General features: G+C 40.3%; 2 protein-coding genes across 9 annotated transcripts; one reads left to right on the forward strand and one right to left on the reverse strand.

Annotated features, from left to right (window-relative positions):
* Window positions 1-879: 879 nt before the first annotated feature.
* ube2ib (ubiquitin-conjugating enzyme E2Ib) lies at window positions 880-3,702 on the forward strand. Of its 5 annotated transcripts, none has more exons than XM_058401636.1 (7): window positions 880-1,032; window positions 1,959-2,035; window positions 2,116-2,199; window positions 2,303-2,375; window positions 2,454-2,563; window positions 2,701-2,780; window positions 2,920-3,701. In XM_058401636.1, the coding sequence occupies exons 2-7, from the start codon at window positions 1,970-1,972 to the stop codon at window positions 2,981-2,983; spliced, it is 477 nt and encodes a 158-aa protein (XP_058257619.1). In that variant the 5' UTR covers window positions 880-1,032; window positions 1,959-1,969; the 3' UTR covers window positions 2,984-3,701. The 5 variants fall into 5 exon arrangements, with proteins under 5 accessions (XP_058257619.1, XP_058257627.1, XP_058257644.1 ...); XM_058401644.1 differs by having other exon boundaries at window positions 881-1,032; window positions 1,941-2,035; XM_058401661.1 differs by lacking the exon at window positions 880-1,032 and adding an exon at window positions 1,164-1,615 and having other exon boundaries at window positions 2,920-3,702.
* Window positions 3,703-6,009: 2,307 nt separating this feature from the next.
* Window positions 6,010-10,852, reverse strand: LOC131363518 (interleukin-4 receptor subunit alpha). Of its 4 annotated transcripts, none has more exons than XM_058406409.1 (9): window positions 10,751-10,852; window positions 10,491-10,581; window positions 10,059-10,179; window positions 9,089-9,270; window positions 8,869-9,008; window positions 8,314-8,482; window positions 8,011-8,068; window positions 7,741-7,795; window positions 6,010-7,623 (listed from the first exon to the last, which is right to left on the reverse strand). In XM_058406409.1, exons 2-9 carry the CDS (start codon window positions 10,570-10,572, stop codon window positions 7,327-7,329), a joined length of 1,104 nt encoding a protein of 367 aa, XP_058262392.1. In that variant the 5' UTR covers window positions 10,573-10,581; window positions 10,751-10,852; the 3' UTR covers window positions 6,010-7,326. The 4 variants fall into 4 exon arrangements, with proteins under 4 accessions (XP_058262392.1, XP_058262319.1, XP_058262242.1 ...); XM_058406336.1 differs by having other exon boundaries at window positions 6,010-7,626; XM_058406259.1 differs by having other exon boundaries at window positions 8,011-8,089.
* Between the last annotated feature and the right edge of the window lie 12,829 nt (window positions 10,853-23,681).

The following is a 23,681-nucleotide window of genomic DNA, read 5'->3' on the forward strand; positions in this document are numbered from 1 at the left end:
TGAAAGTGGACTTTAGCACAAAGCTGGAGAACGGGACCCGAGTTTAGTGAGTAGATAGCTTCCCATTCCTTGGTGTCAACATCTCGCAGGACTTGTCATGGACCTGTCTCCTCGACACCATGGTGTGGAAGACCTGACAGCGTCTATACTAGCTCAGACGTCTGGAGGATATCAGAACGCCCTCAAAGGCACTTAGACCTGCAGCGTAGAAAGCATCCTGGCAGGAAACATCACACAACACTAAATATGAAGCTGTCTACTGTAATTCTGACAGGATTGCCGTAAGTGCCTATAACTGACAGGTCACACTGACTGACCAGATTTTTTTTTCCTAATACAGGACACATAGATAGTGCACCTTATACATAATGTGATGTAAAACCCACTTTTTTTTTTAAACCTTGGAGTCATTTGGGAGTTCTCGTGCTCCATCCTGCTCCTTTAGCGCCCTCGTGCGAACTTTGGGCTGATGAAACCTCGCCTGTTTGACTGTTGCCATGGAGATGTTCTATTCTCCGTTGACACCAAAAATCTCTAAAGTATCCAAGCGGAGGCATTAGTGTTATTTCTGTAATTTCAGAGATCGTTAAGCAAACAAACAAACAAAAAAGCAACAAATTCAAAGCGCGAGCCATTATTTGTAGTCAATTAGCTCGTGTTTGTTTTTTTGTGTGAGGGTATGCGGCCCCTTTAAATATCAGGGCGCCCAAAAGGATGCCTGAGTTAAATGATTGCATCGAAAGTAAAAGAGGATGAGATTAAAATCCAAGACTTGAGCTCTGGTCGTGTTTACAACGTACGAATTAACATGTCTTTATAAACTACTCTCACGTGTTATAGCGTACATGTTTTATTTTATTGTTAACGTTGTGTTCAGGCTATATAACGAGCCTCTCGGCGGTCCTACTTAGTCCGGTTTAGAACGGATGTCTTTTCGGGAGGGAAACTTGGCTGGGGTTTTTTTTGTCCCGGGTCTAGCACGGTTCTAATAGAAGTGTCTAGAAAGTCACGAAGCGGCCTGGCGTTCACGAGGTAAGGCGGCGATCACGCAAAAAAAAACAAACAAACAAACAAACGTTTCGACCACTCGGACACCGGAACGCGCCAAATGCTTTTCGGACCTTTTTTATTTCAGTTCTGCGTCGCTTGTCGGTGCGAATGCGCGTTCGCGTCAAAAGGAAGTCCAGCTTTCTTTGTCCAATGCGCGGTCATGAATGGCGTCTCCGCCAGTGTGGGAGAGTTCTCCTGTTAAAAACTCAGCGGCTAAAATAATTAGCGCTTGGGAGAAATCTGTTTATAATATTTCATAATAATAATAATAATTCTATACATTATTCTATAATCGTTACATTAGGCTGTTGATGAACATGGGCGCCTGATAACAAATCTGTGTTTTCGAGTGCGCTACACGGCTAAGTCACTTCTACGCTTCCCAGGAAGTAACGCTAGCTGCTAGCTTGTTAGCTTGTCAAGCTAGGTGGCTAACTTGGTCAATAATTCCCCGCTGTTGACAGTTTAAGGGGCCCGAGTTGTTTTCAAAACACACTTTCTGGCCGGAGGCGTTGTTTTTGTCTGGGAAGAGAGTTGATTTTGTTGCTGTTGTTGTTGCTAACAGGTTTGTTGTTAGCGGTTTTAGCTAGCCGTGAGAGGGAGGGAGGGAGGGAGTGCGTGGGCGCGCGCGCGCGCGCGCGCGAGAGAGAGCGAACACTTAACAGTACTGCACGAGCACAATTAATTTGAATAAATTGCAGTGTTTATTTGCATATTCATATTGGAATGTCCCTACCTTTTTAATTGCTTTTTTATTTTATTTTTTAAGATGAATAATTAATGCACATCATTAATTTGTAAAGGCGCTTGATTGAGTGGTGTAAAAAAAAATATATTTGATGCATTTATGCAATATGCTTTAATGAGTTGGTGTTTTTGGTTTCAATCAGATCCCTTCTTACCTTTAGGATCAGCGGTCATGTCTGGTATAGCTCTGAGTCGACTTGCACAAGAGCGGAAAGCATGGAGGAAAGATCATCCATTCGTGAGTTCTTCTCCAACACACACACACAGCACACTTTATGTATGAAATCCTACTAACGAAGTTGTAACGGGGTTTTTTAGGGCTTCGTCGCCGTTCCAACTAAAAACCCTGATGGTACGATGAACCTGATGAATTGGGAGTGCGCCATTCCAGGCAAGAAAGGGGTAAGACTTGATCATCTGCATTTTTATTTAAAAAAATAAATAAATAAAATTATATCAACACATTTGATGCCACCTTGTTAACTTTACTTTGGTTCACGTTTAGACTCCATGGGAAGGAGGTCTATTTAAGTTAAGGATGCTCTTCAAAGACGACTACCCATCATCCCCTCCGAAATGTAAGCCTCACAAAGGTCTTTGCTTGTTGACCGAAACGATTTTTTAAATGGTTTCTGAACTCTGGATTTGTCTGAAAGGTAAATTCGAGCCGCCGCTGTTTCATCCGAACGTGTACCCATCGGGAACCGTGTGTCTCTCCATTTTAGAGGAGGACAAAGACTGGAGACCTGCTATCACGATCAAACAGGTAACTCGCGTACAAAAAAATGAAAAGTTTTCTCTGCACAATTATGCCCAACTGTTTTTTTTTTAATAACTGTTCCAAAAGTCGGATATTTTGGGGTGAATTGTATTATTTTTTTTGTTGTTGTTGTTGTTCTGTAGATTCTGTTGGGAATCCAGGAGCTTTTAAATGAGCCCAATATTCAGGACCCGGCCCAGGCTGAGGCTTATACTATATACTGGTGAGACACACACACACACACACACACACACACACAGTCACTTGTCCTGATGTTTTAACATCCATTCTTATAGGAATTCTGTGGTTTATCAGATTAACTCCTGGCCGTTCCTTGACACATGCCCTTTTTCTGTTTCCAGTCAGAACAGAGTGGAGTACGAGAAGAGGGTCCGAGCACAAGCCAAAAAGTTCTCTCCCTCGTAGACGGAGGGGTGGATAAATACGGAGGTGTCAGCACTCGTTTATTTTTCATCTTCTTCCCCCCCTCCCCCCCCTCTCGCTGGGACTGAAAGGACTTTACGTGATGTCTGTGCCATCTGCCCCAACCCCACAGGCCCCGCCCCCTTGATAGTGATGTCACAAACACAGCCCCTGCCCCCATCGACAACCCCTCAGCAGGATAGCCTCGCTTTATCGCCGGCCAATCAGAAACGGACCTCATCTATTCCCCACGTGCTTTTTTTTTTTTTCCCCTCCCCAGTCAACACAAACATGAAGTGACTATTAAATTTCTGTGTACGTATCGTGAGCGCGCGCGTGTGCATGTATGTTTCCTTTTATTTTAACGTCAAAATTCCCGTCATTGATTGTTTTGGTCCCCCCCATGATACAGAGTGAGAGCGTGTGTGTGGTCGGTAGCTCTGCTGAGATCTCTTCAGCGTGAAACTGGGTGGAATCTTGTTTTCTCGCACTTCTCTCCACACAGTGAAATTAGTTTGGGGGGGGTGAAAAAAAAAGAAAAGAATGATTAGCTTAAGGGTTAAATCAGCCGTAGCGACTTCGTTGCAGCTGCCGCACGCGAGCGCTGGTTTAAGTTGACTAATCGTAAATTTGGGATCATTGTATGGTCAGAATTACTCATCACACCAGAATAGCTTCTTTCTCTTTCTCTCTCTCTCTCTCTTTTTTTTTTTTTTTTTTCTTTTTTTTTTTTTCTTTTTTCTTTTTTCTTTTTTTTTTTTTCTTTTCGTTTGTTTGTTAATGATGGGAACATGTGTCCTGCGTCCTTTGTTGGTTTAATAAAGATCTTTCTACAAAATGATTGTCTCAATCCACCGTCAAACAAACCTCATCTGTATGTGGAACACTTAATAATTACATCAGCAATTCCCTTTAAAGCTTACTCGCTACATTGGACACATCTTTAGTACCAGGACTCGAGACACGATGCAAAAGACTCGTTTGATTCCAATTGCTTTGTTCAGGAAGGCTGAGGATTTAGCCAGATCTTATCCAAGTCCTCAAAATTCTCGATTCTGATTGGTCAGAAGGCATCGATTAATATTACAAATTTGAAACGGCTTCCAAAGGGACTTGTGTGGTAAAGGTTGTGCATAAAAAATGTGCACTGTTTGCCATGGTGATGCTTTCTGTAAAGATCTGTTTATTTAGCGTTTATGGTCTTGGCTGTCGGCTCGTTCTTTAGTTACGGGTCAGGGTCTGCATGATGGAGGGTTTTGGGCATGATGCGTTTTATTTATTTTTTGTCTTATTCATGTGTGTGATAAGAATATTGATTGCAGGGGCTACTCTTAACAGTTTGTTTAAATATGAATAGATGAGACTTAAAATGCTGTGAAGGATTGGTCAGTCTCCATTTAGCATCAACCTGCACCACTCCAGCCTGTCATTAGGTGCGTTTACATGGACACTTGTAATCCGATCGTAACAGGGACTAGAAGCACAATCAGATTAAAAAAAGTGTCATGTAAACACGTCAATCGGATGGAATTTGCCACATCCGATTAAAATTTCAATCGGATGGAGAGGGGTGGTTTAAACCATTTTTAGTCCGATCGAGAGGACATGTAAACACTTAATCGGATGGAATATGTTCCTGGAAAGTTCTACGCATGTGCAATGATGCAAGAATGACGTATGAGGTACGGATGTTACGGCGGGAATCCTGTTTTTGTGGACTGTGCGCATGTCAAAAGATCTAATCCGATTCTAATCATGTGTCATGTAAACGCACATAACAATCTGATTACTTTATACCGCGTTCATGTAAACGCTGCGATCGGATTCGTCAATCTGATTGAATTCAGTCCGATCTGATTAAAAAGTGTCCATGTAAACGCACCTACTGATTATTTTTCTCTGACGTCACACCCCTATAAGGGTTTCATTACTTATTTTTAAGTGTAATTATGGGGAAATACCCGTATTTGGTAAACACGGATCTACTGTCTCATTAGATTTCTGATTTCTGGTGTTTGCTATGACTGCAGTCAGGGTCACTTCAGTCCAAACAGCCCATGTGTTTTTCAAATTATGCCTTTAGATGTGGGATTTAAAACAAAAAGAAGTCTTTGACTAAGAATTGATGTGTAAAAAAAAACATTTTGACATCTAGATGCTTCAATTTTAGGCTTAGGCTTTTTTTTTTTTTTTTAAATCAAAAAATTTCTAATGTTAAATATGATATTTTTTCATGCCACTGCACATATGTGAACGTTACACCAAAAAAATTATACTTTTTAAAAAGAATAAAAAACTTCAAATATAGAATTTTTAAAACAAACCCAATATTTAAAGAAAAAAGAAAAAAATCTATAATTGACAACTTGTACATTAACATGCCTTAAATATTAAACATTAATAATATAATATATTTTAAAGACACAACGAACCGTATAAAAACCTTTTTATTATTATTATTTTTGGATAGATTTGTAAATAACAGCATGTTCATATACACCTGAGATAGGGAAGATATGCTACACTGTAATTGATAAAAAAAACAGCTATTTCCTGACGTGCATCATGTCCTTATTTACATATTTAAGGAGCTACAAAGTCCTCATTAATATCAGACCATATAATTATCTTTATGGAAATGACAGGAAATATATCTCTTTGCTACTATAATGCTAGATTGATAGAAAAGCATTTCACCTCCAAATCTGAAGATCTCCGACAGCCCTGATTTCTTGGATCAAAGCTGGAAGTGAAACATCTCGCAACAGAGCATCCAAGAGAATGGATTTTCATGAACATTAGAATTTATAATGAATTCTACTGAACTCAAGCTACTGCTTCTTTAATGTACAATATACAGAAACTGAGGAATTTCCAGAACTTTATGCCAAATGCTTAAGGAATAAACACTTGAGGTTGTGCCGTTGTAGAAAAATAATCAATATGGCATTGTGAAGAACAGTTAGATAAGTGTTTTTTCTTCCTCAGCAATATAAAAAACAATTACAAATGTGATTTTTTTATTGATGTGATGTGATGATTTTATTGATATGGGTAATTCCTTTTGGAGTGGGTTGGATTATTCAGAATTCCTTTGGGAGTAGGTGGGATTGGTCAGAATTTCTTTGGGAGTGATTTGGATTGTTCAGAATTCCTTTGGGAGTGGGTTGGATCGTCCAGAATTCTTTTAGAAGTGCAAGGGGTTATTCAGAATTCCTTTGGGAGTGGGTTGGATTGTTTAGAAGCCCTTTGGGAGTGGGTTGGATTATTCAGAATTCCTCTGGGAGTAGGTGGGATCGGTCAAAAATCCTTTCGGAGTGGGTTGGATAGTACCGAATTCTTTTGGAAGTGCACATGATTATTCTGATTTTCTTTGGAGTAAGTGGGATTGTTCAGAATTCCTTTGGGAGTAGGTTGGATAGTCCAGAATTCCACTGGAAGTGCTCGGGGTTATTCAGAATTTCTTTAGAGGAGTGGGATTGTTCAGAATTTCTTAAAGTGGGTGGGATTGTTCAGAATTCCTTTGAGAGTGGGTGGGATTGGTCAGAATTCCTTTAAGTGTGGACTGGATAGTCCAGAATTCATTTGGAAGTGCACAGGGTTATTCAGAATTTCTTTGGGAGTGGGTGGGATTGTTCAGAATACCCAGAGAGCCCAAGTGATTGTCCAGAATTCATTTCACATTTCCTTCAGGAGTGGGTGGGCTTGTTCCAAACGTCTATGAGAACAAGTGGATTTATTCAAAGTTCCTTCCGGAGTGAGTGGGCTTGGACAGCATTGCTTTGGCAGTGGACTGGATTCTGAATTTCTTCAGAAGTAGGCAGGATAGTTCGGAATTTCTTTGAGAGTATGGTACAAAAGTTTCTCAGAAATGGGTGGGATTGTGGAGAATTCCTTGGGAATGGATGGGATTGTTTGGAATTCCTTAAAAATTCCTTTGGGAGCTTTATTTATTTTCTAAGCTCAGTTTTGTTTCCTATGGCAGTGGTGAAAATTCCTCTTACAAGATTCTGGAGCTTGTGGCCATAAAAGTGCTTCAAAAGAAATGATTCTTTGATATGTGGGCGAAGCATCTGAGTCACTGAGAGCGTGTCCAACATTTTCAACCTCTCCATGTGCCTCGTTACAGTATGACATCACAACAGTGAGTTGAGATTTTCTGCCTTTCTGTGAGCAGCAAGAATCTCGGATGGAAAGTGATGATATATGGTGATGATGTAATGTGATGCTTTCCAGGAAACAGGAAACCTTCCTTCTGTCTAGTAAATATATGTTAGATGTTAACCTGTGAGTCGTTCATGATGGTCGCGTGTCCCGTTCTTGCTCTTGTGTGTGTTAACACCATATCATTCACTTATGGGGTATGAGAGCGTGCAGTACTCATCGCTGTACGTCACACTCCCCTTCTCTGCTGACATCCAAGTCTGCGTCCAGCTACCCATGCTGACCTTTGAATCAACGGAAGACTGAAGCATGCTGGGAGATCTGGGTGATCCGGTGAAGGAGGCGTGGTTTGAGCCGTCATTGACGTCGTTTGTCTTTTCTAACTGGGCGGGATTCGGCTCTTCAATCAAGTTGTCAATCTGTAGAGACTCTTCCCTTTGGAGCAGGTCGCCCACTTTCTCTGGCAACATGATTGAACACTGCTAAAACACACACACACACAGTATTTATAATATTTACACATGAAGACGAACCAAAGACTGCCGACGTTTGCGAGTCGCTTAAAACATTTAGACAGAGCAAAATATTTCACTCACTTTGAAATCTCCAATATGAGGAGCAGGACTTGGGTTCAGTACACACCTTTTGCATCTGGCGGGAAAATATCAATAAATTTACTATCTATCATCAGTCCGATGTGCACATGACAACAAAGCACAAGAACGTTTCTCATGTACTTGTGTACAAACCTCATCGTATCGGTGTATCTGTGTTCTATTTGATTGGTCTTGAATGGTTAATTCTGGCTTTGTGGAGAGACCGACAGATTGATAGAGAGATACAGAGAGAGGAACGGAAAGACTCACCTGGTGTATGAAAAGTAGAAGAGCAATATCACCGGCAGTACGAACAGAGCCATCCAGACTGTAGCGGAAGACACAGTTTCTGTTTTTGAACACACAAAGAACAGAACACAATTCACACATGTTTACTGACTATCTATCTATCTATCTATCTATCTATCTATCTATCTATCTATCTATCTATCTATCTATCTATCTATCTATCTATCTATCTATCTATCTATCTAAACCAATTAGCCACATAGTAAAGGGAATTAGGTCACGTGAACAAATGGCACAACCAACAGAAACAGATACTTTTCTTACCGTTAATGGGTCCAGTCGTCCAGCTGATGGCAGGACCCCAGTGACTCCAAACGCCACGGTAATGGATCTGATGAGGCACTGAGCGCACGTGGGCTGTGTAGTCAGTGTAAGCCGCAAAGGTGGATACCGGCACCGACATGTTGGTTTCAAAGGATTCGACTTCAAACACCTGTGAACACGCGATATACCGTCTACACCACCTGCGAAACCATCACCCACTCTGCTCTTCCACACACGCCAAAAACCCTTTTGCGTGGTCACTGTGACCCAAAATATACACCCTATTCAGTATATAGGTCACATTATAGCAACCGCAACAATCACCAACATGTCTCTGGCATTATTCACCATGGATATGACCCAAACCACACACCCTCATGTAAAGAGAAGCTACAGCTGCACCATACTGCACTAAATGACTTATTAGAAAGTAAAAACCTTAAACATTTATCCTGATACACACAGTGCCAGTTGATGACAGCGACTCAAATATTAAACATTTATGTGGTGAGTAAAGTGTTGTATCAGAAGAACGTTAGGGCTTCATACACACACCCCGCCTTTCCTCTGTATGCTGAGCTGGTACCGGAGCTTCGAGACCAGCATTATGCTTTCATCATAGCCACTGAGCCAGTGGAAAACAGCCTCATCTGGTTTCCATAGCAACGTCAGGTTTGACGGTGGAACTGGCTGAACTGTAAAATACACACGTCGTATGAATGTATATACACATACAGTGCATTTGTACTTCTATGTGTGTGTGTGTGTGTCTTACTGAAGTCTACTGGCTTGTAGAAGTTTTTCAGCACAAACGAATTGTTATTGCCGTGTAAACTGTAGTTAAATGAGATCTGGAAGAGGTTCGTGTCCGTGAAGGTTCCTTCAACCCGTGTAGACAGGTTCATCACACACACCCATGGGTCTGTCTGCGACGTTAACACACACACGAACGGCTCCCTGTGCGATAATACAACAGACACATCTGGTAAATATACGCTACACAGTACAGCATAGGAATCTTTATGGATCATAAATGTCAAAGTATACTGTGTTAAATATTCGGTATATTAGGGGTGTCAACATTTATCATTCAAAAATGTGTATGAATGCTAGAGTTTGTGGATGATTTGACTCGAATCATTTAAAAGAATACGATCCACTTGAAAGTTAGAAGGCAACTTCACACATCGGGGTGTATTATTAAAAATAGAACGAGAAATAATAGATCAAGTGCTATTTTCTTTACATTATTATTATTTATTATTACTGTCAAATTCATAATTGCTAGAGTCCCAGGTGCCTCTACTTGCAGTCGAATTTCCACTTCGTTCTGCTCACTTTGTTGTTAAACCACACTACCTCAAGTTGTTTTCATTCACTGGCAACTTGACAGAAAACAACACCTACTTACAGACATCACGCGAAAACATCAACCACTTTTTCACTACATGCTAATTAAACTGACCACAAAACGGCCTATTAATATCCCAGTCACCGTAAAGGAGGCGTGGCCTATGTGTCTGTCTGGTACAATGAAGGATGCATGGCCTATATGCTTATCAGTCATGATGAAGAGAGCATCACCTCCCACATTTCAAAGCTTCCACTTTCACATTATCTCGCACCGCTTCTGATCACCAATCACATAATGTTTAATACTAATGATAAAACTATTTCAAGGTCGGATCGATGTATATCCCCACCCCCAAACTTGAAAATGCATGAAGCGCATTATACAGGACAACCTTTCATCATAGAATTCCAGCCAGTAGAGGGCATCATGGGGTCGTGTCTCAGAGGTCATGTTCAACTCGCACCTGATGGTGAAGAGGTAATCGTTCAAACACTGGCAACTGTGGATATGAGCTACACATACATACACACACACACACACACAAACAACAAATCAATCTTTATATGACACAATGTTAAGTTTGTGCTTTAAATCTAACTCATTTTTATGTCTAATTATTAAATTTAGGCAGACAAAATAATAGTGAAAAACATGTTGAAATAAATGTGTTTAGAATGCTCCCATCTGTGTGTACACTGCATAGCTTATGTTGCTGATAAGATTCATTAAATTATTTAACAATGTCTGGGTCAATGTAGCATCAATTGCTAAGCAGTGAACAGAACAGGAGGGTTCAACGGCAGAAATGTAAACAGCAGAGTACCGGATTCGATATTCAGACACATCAGAATTCCCCACGTCTGGGAAAACCAGACGACCAACTGGGAGAAAAGACTGAATCTCATCTTCGTTTTCTGTAAAATACAACGGCATTATTTTTTGATACCCATCTGTCAGAAGCATCACTCAAGGCAGTTACAGCAAACCAGCATAAACCTGTTGCAATTAATTATAGAACAAAATTAATTAGAGAGATTAATATTTACTAAATTTTAAGTTGTTAGACAGAAGAACGATCTGTACCTGGAGCTGTTCACGATGATGCTGTATGTTGAGCAACAGAGAATGAGAACATCATATATACACATGCGCACACACACACACACACACACTCTCTCTCTTTCTGTGGTTTTTTTGGAGTTTCAGATCCTTATATTATGTTCACTCTTTGATCATATCTTTCTAGGGTGTAGTGTGTGTGTGTGTGTGGTGTGTGTGTATGTGAATATATATACTTATACTTATCTCACCCTTCACATTTTTGTATATATTTTATTATATCTTTTCATGTGACAACACTGAAGAAATGACCCTCTGCTACAATGTAAAATAGTATAGTAGCCTGTATAACAGTGTAAGTTTGCTGTCCACTCAAAATAACTCAACACACAGCCATTAATGTCTAACAAAAGTGAATACACCCCTAAGTGGAAATGTCCAAATTGGACCCAATTAGCCATTTACTCTCCCTGGTGTTATGTGACTCGTTAGTGTTACAAGGTCTCAAGAACAAGAATTGTTGCTCTACATAAAGATGGCCTAGGCTATAAGAAGTTTGCCAAGACCCTGAAACTGAGCTGCAGCATGGTGGGCAAGACCATACAGCAGTTTTACAGGACAGGTTCCACTCAGAACAGGCCTCGCCATGGTCCACCAAAGAAGTTGAGTGCACGTGCTCAGCGTCATATCCGGAGGTTGTCTTTGGGAAATAGACGTATGAGTGCTGCCAGCATTGCTGCAGAGGTTGAAGGGGTGGGGGGTCAGCCTGTCAGTGCTCAGACCATACGCCACACACTGCATCAAATTGGTCTGCATGGCTGTCGTCCCAGAAGGAAGCCTCTACTAAAGATGATGCACAAGAAAGCCCGCATACAGTTTGCTGAAGACAAGCAGACTAAGGACATGGATTACTGGAACCATGTCCTGTGGTCCGATGAGACCAAGATAAACTTATTTGGTTCAGATGGTGTCAAGCGTGTGTGGCGGCAACCAGGTGAGGAGTGTACCTTGCCTACAGTCAGGCATGGTGGTGGGAGTGTCATGGTCTGTGCCTGCATGAGTGCTGCTGGCACTGGGGAGCTACAGTTCATTGAGGGAACCATGAATGCCAACATGTACTGTGACACACCTCCAAGACGACCACTGCCTTGCTAAAGAAGCTGAGGGTAAAGATGATGGACTGGCCAAGCATGTCTCCAGACCTAAACCCTATTGAGCATCTGTGGGGCATCCTCAAATGGAAGGTGGGGGAGCGCCTTCCACCATTTCCACTTAGGGGTGTACTCACTTTTGTTGCCAACGGTTTAGACATTAATGGCTGTGTATTGAGTGTCATTTCTTCAGTGTTGTCACATGAAAAGATATAATAAAATATTTACAAAAATGTGAGGGATGTACTCACTTTTGTGAGATACTATATATATATATGTCAGATCTGACATATCAGACAGACAGACAAAAGTTATTTTGATCATAACCTGATTGTTAATGCCAGACAGGCAGACAGGACATTCTGTATTATAGTGTTTCTATAGCTGCTATGACTGCTTATCTCCTGAGAGTCTCACGCACAACTGTCTCTAGAGTTTATTTATACATATATATATACACTATATTGCCAAAAGTATTCGCTCACCTGCCTTGACTCGCATATGAACTTAAGTGACATCCCATTCCTAATCCATAGGGTTCAATATGACGTCGGTCCACCCTTTGCAGCTATAACAGCTTCAACTCTTCTGGGAAGGCTGTCCACAAGGTTTAGGAATGTGTTTATGGGAATTTTTGACCATTCTTCCAGAAGCACATTTGTGAGGTCACACACTGATGTTGGATGAGAAGGCCTGGCTCTCAGTCTCCGCTCTAATTCATCCCAAAGGTGTTCTATCGGGTTGAGGTCAGGACTCTGTGCAGGCCAGTCAAGTTCATCCACACCAGACTCTGTCATCCATGTCTTTATGGACCTTGCTTTGTGCACTGGTGCACAGTCATGTTGGAAGAGGAAGGGGCCAGCTCCAAACTGTTCCCACAAAGTTGGGAGCATGGAATTGTCCAAAATGTCTTGGTGTGCTGAAGCATTCAGAGTTCCTTTCACTGGAACTAAGGGACCAAGCCCAGCTCCTGAAAAACAACCCCACACCATAATCCCCCCTCCACCAAACTTTACACTTGGCACAATGCAGTCAGACAAGTACCGTTCTCCTGGCAACCGCCAAACCCAGACTCGTCCATCAGATTGCCAGATGGAGAAGCGCGATTCTTCACTCCAGAGAACGCGTCTCCACTGCTCTAGAGTCCAGTGGCGGCGTGCTTTACACCACTGCATCCGACGCTTTGCATTGCACTTGGTGATGTATGGCTTGGATGCAGCTGCTCGGCCATGGAAACCCATTCCATGAAGCTCTCTACACACTGTTCTTGAGCTAATCTGAAGGCCACATGAAGTTTGGAGGTCTGTAGCGATTGACTCTGCAGAAAGTTGGCGACCTCTTCGCACTATGCGCCTCAGCATCCGCTGACCCCGCTCCGTCAGTTTACGTGGCCTACCACTTCGTGGCTGAGTTGCTGTCGTTTCCAAACACTTCCACGTTCTTATAATACAGCTGAGAGTTGACTGTGGAATATTTAGGAGCGAGGAAGCGAGAAGCGACTGGATTTGTTGCACAGGTGGCATCCTATCACAGTTCCACGCTGGAATTCACTGAGCTCCTGAGAGCGACCCATTCTTTCACAAATGTTTGGAAAAACAGTCTGCATGCCTAGGTGCTTGATTTTATACACCTGTGGCCATGGAAATGATTGGAACAACTGATTCTGATTATTTGGATGGGTGAGCGAATACTTTTGGCAATATAGTGTATATATACATATATATATATAAAAAGAACATCAGTGAGCAGCAGTCCAGCAGATTGAAACGACTGATTTGAGGTGACAGAAAGGCAACAGTAGCTCGGCAAAAAAGCATCTTAGAAGACATCTAGCCTTGAGGCGGATAAGCAACAAGAGCAGAAGACAACATCATGTTCCTCTTGCAGTGGGCACAGGCTCATCAAAACTGGACTTTCTAAGACACGTAGCCTGATCTGATGAATCTTCACATCTTCTTGGCTGAGTTCTAGCCTACAATCAATCATCACTTGAATGCCAAAGCCTATTTGAGTACTGTTGCTGACCGTGTTCGATCCCTTCATGGCCACAATCATTTAATGTCACAAAGCAAATTCATTAAAAAAATTGGTTTCATGGACATAAGTTCATGGCTTTACAGTGGCCTTTCAAGTCAGTGGTCAAGAACACTTTTGGGATGTGGTAAAACAAGAGATTCGTAGTATGAAAGTGCATCTAAAAAAACTATTAAACATACAGAGAAGCAAACTAGGTCCATGTTTAATCGTAACATACGCAAGCAAAACACACCATGTTCTTTAAATAGTCTCCATTAAATATTCTCTGAAATAGCATTAATATTTACTCAGTGTTCATCCCCAGACCAACTTTATCTGTTTTCTGCAGCTCAACATTTTGTTGGCTTCCTGCTGCTCAGCACTTTATCTGCCCAGCTCACTCAGACTGATAACGCATGGAAAGATTGTTATCGTTAGGCATAAGTAGGTAGGCTAAATCTACAGCTGTTTTTAGTACTATTTTAGCATTAGGAAGTCTAAAGGCAGAAAAACACATGACTCAACGCCATCAGAAATCAACAGGCCACATTGAGAAATCAACAAGTAAGCCCATTATATGGGGTTGTTCAGAATATTTTGAATTTAAATTGAGAAAATTAATTTATAAAATAATAAATCTCATTACAGTGGCATCTCTCAATGGAGGGGATATATTAGGCAACAAGTGAACAACTGTTGCCTAATATATCCAACTGGGTCAGAGACTCCAATATGTCTGGTCTTGTGGGGTCTTCCAGAAATGCAGTGGTTAGTAATGACTAAGTCCTTTCTTGTTGAACCACTTACTGACTAAGTGGTTCAACAAGAAAGGACAACTGGTGAATCAGTGGCAGGATCATGGACCCCCAAGGCTCATTAATGCAGATGGAGAGTGAAGGTTGAAAGGATGCACTATGGCAGATGCTATTTGAGAATCTGGACAATGTTCTGCTGGGAAACCTCGCATTCAGGTGGATGTACAACCTACCTGAACAAAGGTCCAGACAAGCAAACCTTGAGTACCCTTGGTAGTTCAATGGTATTGCAAATATACCCATTGGTTCTCAACTATATTCTCTAATGGAAGGTGTTGACTTGGCCTCCAAATTCCCAGGATCTCAATCTAATCAAGCATCTCCTCACTACTTACAAGACGTAAAGAATCTGATATTAGCGTCTTGGAAGCAGATACCACAGCACCCCTACAGAGGTCTTGTACTGTAGAGTCCATAACTTAACAAGTCAGGCCTTCTTCAGTGGAACACACATGAAACACAATAATAGTCAGATGGTTCATGAATGTTATGGATGATCACTGTATGAGCATTTTGCTTTGGTTCAGTCTAACACAAGAAAACAATTTTACATGGACAGTGGACATTGTATTGAGTCTAAATAAAGGTAGATCATGTTTTGCTTTGGTCACTTATAGGAACTGCAGCATGTGCTAAACTAATCTACACAGACAGACTTCCTGTGTAGCCCTATGTGGCTTATTATACAGCTCTGTCAGATAGTATGTGGTTGGTCTGTTACACATTTAACGAGGAGTAACCTCTCAAACTCCACCATAGCCCAGTTCAGAAGTATGTTATTTACAAACATACACAATAAGGCCAAAAATTAGTGGACACCTGACATCACCCCTGTATGTGCTTGGGAGATTTAGACCCCATTTGCTGTTATGAAAACCTCCACTCTTCTGGTAAGGATTTCCACTAGATTTTCTAAGGTACCTGTGTTAATGAGGTCAGGAACTGATGTCAAGCAAGAAGGCCTGAGGTGGAGTCAGTGTGGAAGTCAGGGCTTTTTCCCAGTCACTCGAGTTCATTTACATAAACACTGACAAACCATGTCTTTAACAACCTCCTTTAACCAACCCTCCTTACCTATAGACCTTGTTTACACACCCCTGCACCAAGAACCAGGTGATATTTTTGTTTGAGGTTGGCAAGGTACTCTAAGCATGCTTTGTAATAGTTCACAAAACCGAGATGCATTTGGTATCCATTTTCTTTTAACTATATGCTATTTTATGACCATGGTGTATGAAGACAAACAGTACATTAGAAGGCAAGTAAAATCATATTATATTAACATGAAACATTATATAAATATTAAGATTAGCGTAGTGTAATCAAACGAAAGCCTTCGTAGCCTGACGCTACATGAGCACAGGTGATTATAGTGTAAATGCACTTAGATGAGATTTCATTTAGTTTATTCATGAGAAATGCGCCATGTCTCAGGTCTCAGCATTAACATAAATAAACTTCCTGTGACCTCCATATCGCTATAATAGATCAAATATGTGAGTGTGTGTGTGTGTGTGTGTGTGTGTGTGCGTGTGTATATTGGGCAGTAGTGTTGTATTGGTTGTGGTTGTGCTGTTGCACTTTGTCACCTACCAAATCCCACCAACCCCCTACACAAGTGTACTTATTATTACACACAGATCATCTGATGAAGGTGACTTTACTGAGTGAATATATTACAGATGTAGAAAGGGGGGGAAATTAGTTATGTCTTAGCAGATAGAACGCACAACAACGTTCCTGTCCAATGGCTTGTGGTGATCTGGGACACGTCTAGGCTGATCCCCAAAAAATAGATCAAGTGCTGCAGGTCATCATGAGTCTGGAGAAGGTAACAGACGAGAGGCAAATATGAGATACGCACAGACCTTGATCTACCAAAATTTGATTTGATGATGAGGCAATGGAAATTTGACATAAAGGTGAGGTGTACATGTGTCATCTGGTCTCCTTCCAAACTGAATATACAAGAGAAGCACACAAAAGGAGGCTGGTGGTTACTTCCTATCTTTCCCACACAAGTAATCCTGAGAACTGTCTTTCTGGAGTTTATTCGACTAGATGCTGTGCCGATCCGTTAAAAGAAAACTTCCTCTTTCAGTTGAGTTGCATGGCAAAACCTTTCAACCATGTTAAATCCCAAAAGCCACAACCTTTTTTTATGTGGCTAATTTTAACCCCATGGTTAAGCATTTAAATGTAAATAAGACTATATAATAAAGCTGTGGCTCACACCTCGTTTCTATTGGCCACATAGTTGTGGTGATGCCAGGAGAGTGGTCTTGCTACAAATGCCACGCGGTGAATTGGTCATTTTGTTAGTAGAGTTTCACGTTGTATTAGTTCTTGGTGGATTTGTAACTTGGTATCCTGAAACAGTGTCTATAGCTGGTTAAGAGAATTGAAGGCCTCTGCAGGGTTTATACCCATATACAAGAAGACACCCAGTGAGATGTTGGACAAAATAAAAGAATACTGTGAGTCACCCAACGAAAATGAAGTTGCAAGCCAGACCCTGCAGGAAAATTGATCCAGAGGGCAACATCAGCTCCCACCTGAGACCACTGCACCATGAGATAAACGTTCTTGTATTATTCCCAACCTCTTGTTGAAAATTACTCATTAATGGACACTGGCATAGAGCTGAGTTTGCCCCCTGACCGGGTGCACTGGCTCTCCTATCGTGATGCACTAACCTCATAAAACACAACACTGGCATGCTTTCGTGCAGACAACCATATTGCATGCCTGGGCAGAAATGGAAAGTAGTTCAGAAGCAACTGCAAAGTCACGCTATATCTCGAACAGCACATTAATTCTACTGCCCAAGCATGATGTTTCTACATGGATTTTTTTGTTTGTTTGATGCATATCAAGAGACCCCTGAGTGCAGATCATGTTTTTGACACTTTAACAAATAACGGACTCCAGTGTATCCAGAGTATTGCTTATTCATGGACTAAATAATAAATATCCACCATTCCAATAAGTAGATGGAATAAGGATCCATAGTAACCAATATTATTGGCATATGCAACATTTAATTGTTATTCAGATTGGCCTCAATTGTTTGCCCTATCATGAACTAGAGCAGTGGTGTCCAATCTTATCCAGAAAGGGCCGGTGTGGGTGCAGGCTTTCATTCCAACCAAGCAGAAGCTACACCTGATTCCAACTGGCTAATCAACTGATCTTGGCTTCAGTGGACTCAGGTGTGTCTTCTGCTCAGTTGGAATGAAAACCTGCACCCACACCGGCCCTTTGCAGATAAGATTGGACACCCCTGATCTAGAGGTTATATAAATGCTGCTAATGTAATGAAACACCCATGTCAAGCTGAATTTGAAGGTATGTTAGATGTTTTCGTTGCTGAGTCAAATTCCTGTGTACCATGTGGCAATTAAGGAGATGTAAATCAGAACTGGCTTCCTGCTCGAGAGTTTTAAGTGTAGGACACTCGATCAGAGGCTTTATTTTCCAAAACACACAACCACAAAACCAGCCCACAGCAGGTCAGAACTAAACAGGTGTTAAAGATACGGTTAAACGTGTAACACACAAATCAACACTGCATGCAGATGTGATTGACCTACATATGTTACAGTGTGGATTCACCAAAAACCTCCCACACTGGTTAATGAAGAAGTTTCTTGAAAATTTTCGGTTCAATACTAATCTCTACATAAACATGTTTTGTCTGATTGAATAAGAGGAACATTGTGAAAAAACGTCCTGACCTCAGCTATTTTCAAATCGAGAGACATTAGCATGGTGCAAATGATTACAAGAAGTCTGGGTCACTGAAATGCTTTGCCACAGAAAAAGGGCATCGTTATTTTTAATGATCTGCCTCAGTACACAGTTTTAACTGAGGTCTGATCTCGTCACTTACATTACTCCAGATGTGTCAAGAAAAAAAACCAACAGATAAGGCAGATGAAGTACTGTGATAGTGACACTTCCTTCACCATCGTTGGTTATTGAGCAACTTTTATCTGTAAGATAGTAGTGTATGTGTGTGTTCTTTCTTGAACTTGGGTTGTGGATGCTTAGGTGCACTATTTTATTATAGAGAGTTGTTATATTATTCCATATATTGTAAATTACTAATCATTAATATTTTCTTTCACACACAATATTACGTTTAGACGTAGTTTAGTCGATCGCGCTCTTGACTCCGGTTATACAGGCGAAGAAGGCCTAGGTGAAATTTGTTACCGTAGAGCTAAACAAACAATTTTTTCCATTTATAACATTAGAAAAAATGACATTTGCTGATTTTGATTTCTCAAGGCTGAGATAAGATCCACTGAAACTTGTTAACCAGCAAGCGGCTGGTATCATGTGTTGTCTGTAACAGGTTTGGTTATTGTATAAAGCGAGAACATGTATTTTATTTATTTATACTCTATATTTTTACACCGTGTCCGTCCAAAGTTTGTTCTTTTTCAAACCAACTGGCAAACTATTTCAGATGATGCATGGATATTCATTAATAAAGGTAAAGATTACAATCAGCGACCATTTTATTAGGAACTTGCTTTAACATTCTTGCAATCATCCAATCAGTGATCACGTGGCAGCAGTGCAATGGTCGAGAGCTTCAGTTAAGGTTCACAACAAACATCAGAATTTCAGTGAAAAAAAATCTCACTGACTTTGACATTGCTTGTTGGTACCAGATTGGTGAGTTTGGTTATTTCAGAACCTGGTTTCTTGAGATTTTGACACACAAAAGTGTCACAGATTGGTGCGAACAGCTAAAAACATCATGTGTGAAACCTATTACTGATGAGCAGGGGTGTAGAACAGAATCTTAAGCATCTAAAGCCATTTCCCATTATCTCATGATCTATACCATCCCATTATAGTATACACTATATTGCCAAAGGTTTTGGGACACCCCTCCAAATCATGTTGTTTTTCAGGGGTTGGGCTCGGCCCCTTAGTTCCAGTGAAAGGAACTCAATGCTTCAGCTTCATACCAAGACATTTTGGACAATTTCATGCTCCCAACTTTGTGTGAACAGTTTGGGGATGACCCCTTCCTGTTCCAACATGACTGCACACCAGTGCACAAAGCAAGGTCCATAAAGACATGGATGAGAGAGTTTGGGTGGAGGAACTTCACAGAGTCCTGACCTCAACCTGATGGAACATTTTTGGGATGAATTAGAGTGGAGACTGTGAGCCAGACCAAAACCGGGACGTCTGCCTTTATGTGCACATGAATGTAATATGGAGTTTGCAGCTATAACAGCTTCAACTCTTCTGTGAAAGTTTAGGAGTGTGTTTATGGGAATTTTGACCATTCCTCTAGAAGAGCATTTATGAGTTCAGACACTGATGTTGGACGAGAAGGTCTGGCTCGCAGTCTCCGCTCTAATTCATCACAAAGGTGTTCTATGGGGTTGAGGTCAGGACTCTGTGCAAGCCAGTCAAGTTCCTCCACACCAAACTCACTCATCCATGTCTTTATGGACCTTGCTTTGTGCACTGGTGTGCAAAATGTCTTGGTATGAAGCTGAAGCATTAAGAGTTCCTTTCACTGGAACTAAGGGGCCGAGACCAAACTCTGAAAAGCAACACCTGAATTTAATGATTTGGAGGGGTGTCCCAAAACTTTTGGCAATCGAGTGTATTTAATTATATATAAGCATGTTCATATAACATATAATAATAGTATCTATGCAATTGCCACAATCACTTTTGTGCTCAAGTCTCCATCATTGAACATTTGATAACGTCAAGTCAGAGCTATGAGAAACTGAGAAATCAGTTTTTAATGTACAGCTTTGTAATCGCACTTCCCTTTTGAGTCTGGTTCCTGTCAAGGTTTCTTCCTTAAATTGTCCCAGGGAATTTTTCCCACACCACCACTGCCTCTGACTTGCTCATTGGAAATAAATATAAATTGTTATAATTTATATACTTAATGTAAAGGTTGTTTGCGACAATGTCCATGCTAAAAAGAAAATATATTAAGACATTTATTTTACAAATAGTGTATACTCATTGGAGAGTTTTGAATGTAAAACCTACACCAACAGGTCTTAAAAAAAGAGATATATCATGTAAACATACAGTATAGCATAACATGATATGTTATTTGCATCCATGCTAATGCAGCAGCAATACAGTACATGCTGTCTTAAAGACATAGAGATGGACAATTTCTATATTTACCATCTAGGTCAAATGCCCTTTCAGTTGAAAATAAAAAAATAATCAAAAGTTACCTAACTTCACTCGCATCCACAGCAGCGTTAATAGCAACTGTTTAATCTTGTGATGGATCTGCTGCTTTACTCTCTGTGACAGTTTCTGTTTCATGTGTTTAATCATTTAGCATTTCTACAGTCTTTTATTACCAGTTTATTACCATGTTATCTTAATATTATGACATAGTTTGCTCATACGAACGATCTGAACAAACATTTGTTTACGTTTCATAGAGAGCAAGGCACAACCTAAGGTGGGGGAGGCTGTAAGAGACTTTATTTAGTAGTTTCTATATTCTGTGGTATGACAAAACTTCCTGGTTGCCATACCAACAAAAATAAAAAAAATCACACCAGAAAGATCTTAAGAGAAGATAGTTTATGTAAAAATTACACACAGACTATTGTTTTCAGTTCTGTGTTACCTTATCGTCCTCAAATGTGTGTGCGGGACAAACACGTCTTGGACAGAGAAGACAGATGGCTGGAGAGAGGTGTGAAGGAGGCCATCTAGGTGGAGGTGGAGGTCTTAGGAACAACCTGTCTCCTATTTTTCATACTGCTCTTTCATCCATCCCCAAGAAAAATCAGGACCTCTTCACAGGGAACTTTCCACCAAGAAAAGCCACACCTAAGGACTTCCCCATCCACTCCCATATTCTCTGATTGTTATCCCTAATACCTAACACACTCTCTTCTCACTCACCTTCTCTGGGGTCATTACATCCTAACCACTCCCCTTACTCCATTCTCACCTTCCTCTTGTTCCTTCAAGGACCCTGGAGGACACAAACTCCTGCCAACTTCCCTCAGACTGAAGAAGCTGATCTGAGTAGTAAAAAAAACTCCAGTTGCCATGACTTACCTTTCACCTGGACGACTGAGACTCTTCACAGACACTCTGTGTTTAGTGGCCATTTAAAACGAGGCAAATTTACTATTATTTGATTTGATAATTTCTGTTATATTTGGACATATTCTCAAAATGCTTATATAGCCTGCAGAATTAAGTAGTCAGGTTTCGAATATGTATTACAATATCACTGTATATAATGTGTCCTGCTATTAAAAGTAACTATGCTAGTTTTGGGATTTTATTTACTGCAGCATGAAATGAAACTTGTCAATTAGAGATGTGGATAGGAGATATCCTTAGCTGTCGTGTGACGGTCCATAGATTTCTTACACTGAAAAAAAGCGAAGATTCAGGAGTGATGGAGAACTTCTCTGTTGGTGTTTTGAGAAGTTTTCAGAGAAGATCAGGAAGCCTCCGGATACTTAGCCAGTACATTTAGACAGCACCTGCTTTGTTATAAGGCTTGTGTGCAAAGAAGGTGGAGAAAACAATCATGTCTAAACTAATGCACAGATCATTTATGCAGACAGCTGATTAGGCATTAAGTAAAGAAAGAAACAAATTAATTCATTTAGAAAAACTTAAATAAATGAGAACATGAAGATATGTCGGGTTAATTAAAAAAATTATTAATTAATTCTATTTAATAAATGTAAACATTATTTATTTAATTAATTAATTAATTAATTAATTAATTAACCCACTATATCTTTGTGTTCTATTTAAAAGTTTTTTTTTCTTTTTTAGAATTTATTTAACATTTACTGACAAAAAGGTTTTACTGACATTATATTTATAATATATAATATTTAATATATATATATTTTTTTTTTAAATCAGATTAAATTGTTAGATGGGGATTTTAAGCATTACAACATACCCCTCACATGTTAGAACATTTCACTTCTCTAATTTTCTGGTAAATAATAAAAATGGATAAGTTTTATTCACATATTTGTACCAGATATATATATATATATATATAATTTATATATATCTATAAAAACCATGTAAAAGAATGAAAATGCTTTAAATCCACAGTATTTTTTTATTCTATTTTACAAACTAGAGAAAACTGAAGTTTTAGGTCGTGCCTTGCTCTCCCCTACATACTGTATAAAGTATTGGCTAAGACTTTATCTCTAAAAGATTTCTCTCAAGCTCGAACCCTTTGCGTGTTATTTCAGTGTTTAGAGAGATGGAAGATAATGTTTATCACCCGCTTGAAAACTGGTTATTTCTTGACATGAAGGGAAATGGAGACTAACCGCACAACTAGCGTTTATTTACACATTTTTTCCTCACCTCTTTAGAAAGAGATTAATGAGTTCTCGTTGTTTCCCCCCTCACGTTGTTGCTGTTTCTTCTCCTCCAGTCTGATTTTCTTCTCCTCCATCTTGTTTGTTCTTCGACTCCATGCAAATCACCACACGCAGACAAGCTAGTCTCGAGCTCCATCACAGCCAATTAGCGTTTTGCTCCTCAGTAGCCAATCAAATCATGGAATTTGTGAAACAGGTGAGGAGATGTTCACGCAAGATCACAATTGTGGAAAAATTTATAATAATTTCAGGATCACCAGCTAGGGACATGTATTTATGTACTCAGTCACCCTTTACCCCTCATGTCCGACGACTGTGTTGATGAGAGATCTGATAGGATTGACCAGACTGGTTTGAGCTGAGAATGACTCAAGTAACCACTCTTCACAGCCGTAGTGAGCAAAAAAGCATCCCAGAATGAACTTTGACCAGTTTCAACAACAGAGAATCACATCAGGTCCCACTCCTGTCAATCAAGAACAGGAATAAGAGGCTACACTGGGCCCAGAGTCACCAAAACCACAAACTGTTATTTGAAGGTTTTCTAAAGTATTTTCTGGTATAAACACAAGGC

This window comes from Hemibagrus wyckioides, linkage group LG01 (genome assembly GCF_019097595.1).
Source record: "Hemibagrus wyckioides isolate EC202008001 linkage group LG01, SWU_Hwy_1.0, whole genome shotgun sequence".
Taxonomy (NCBI): Eukaryota; Metazoa; Chordata; class Actinopteri; order Siluriformes; family Bagridae; genus Hemibagrus; species Hemibagrus wyckioides.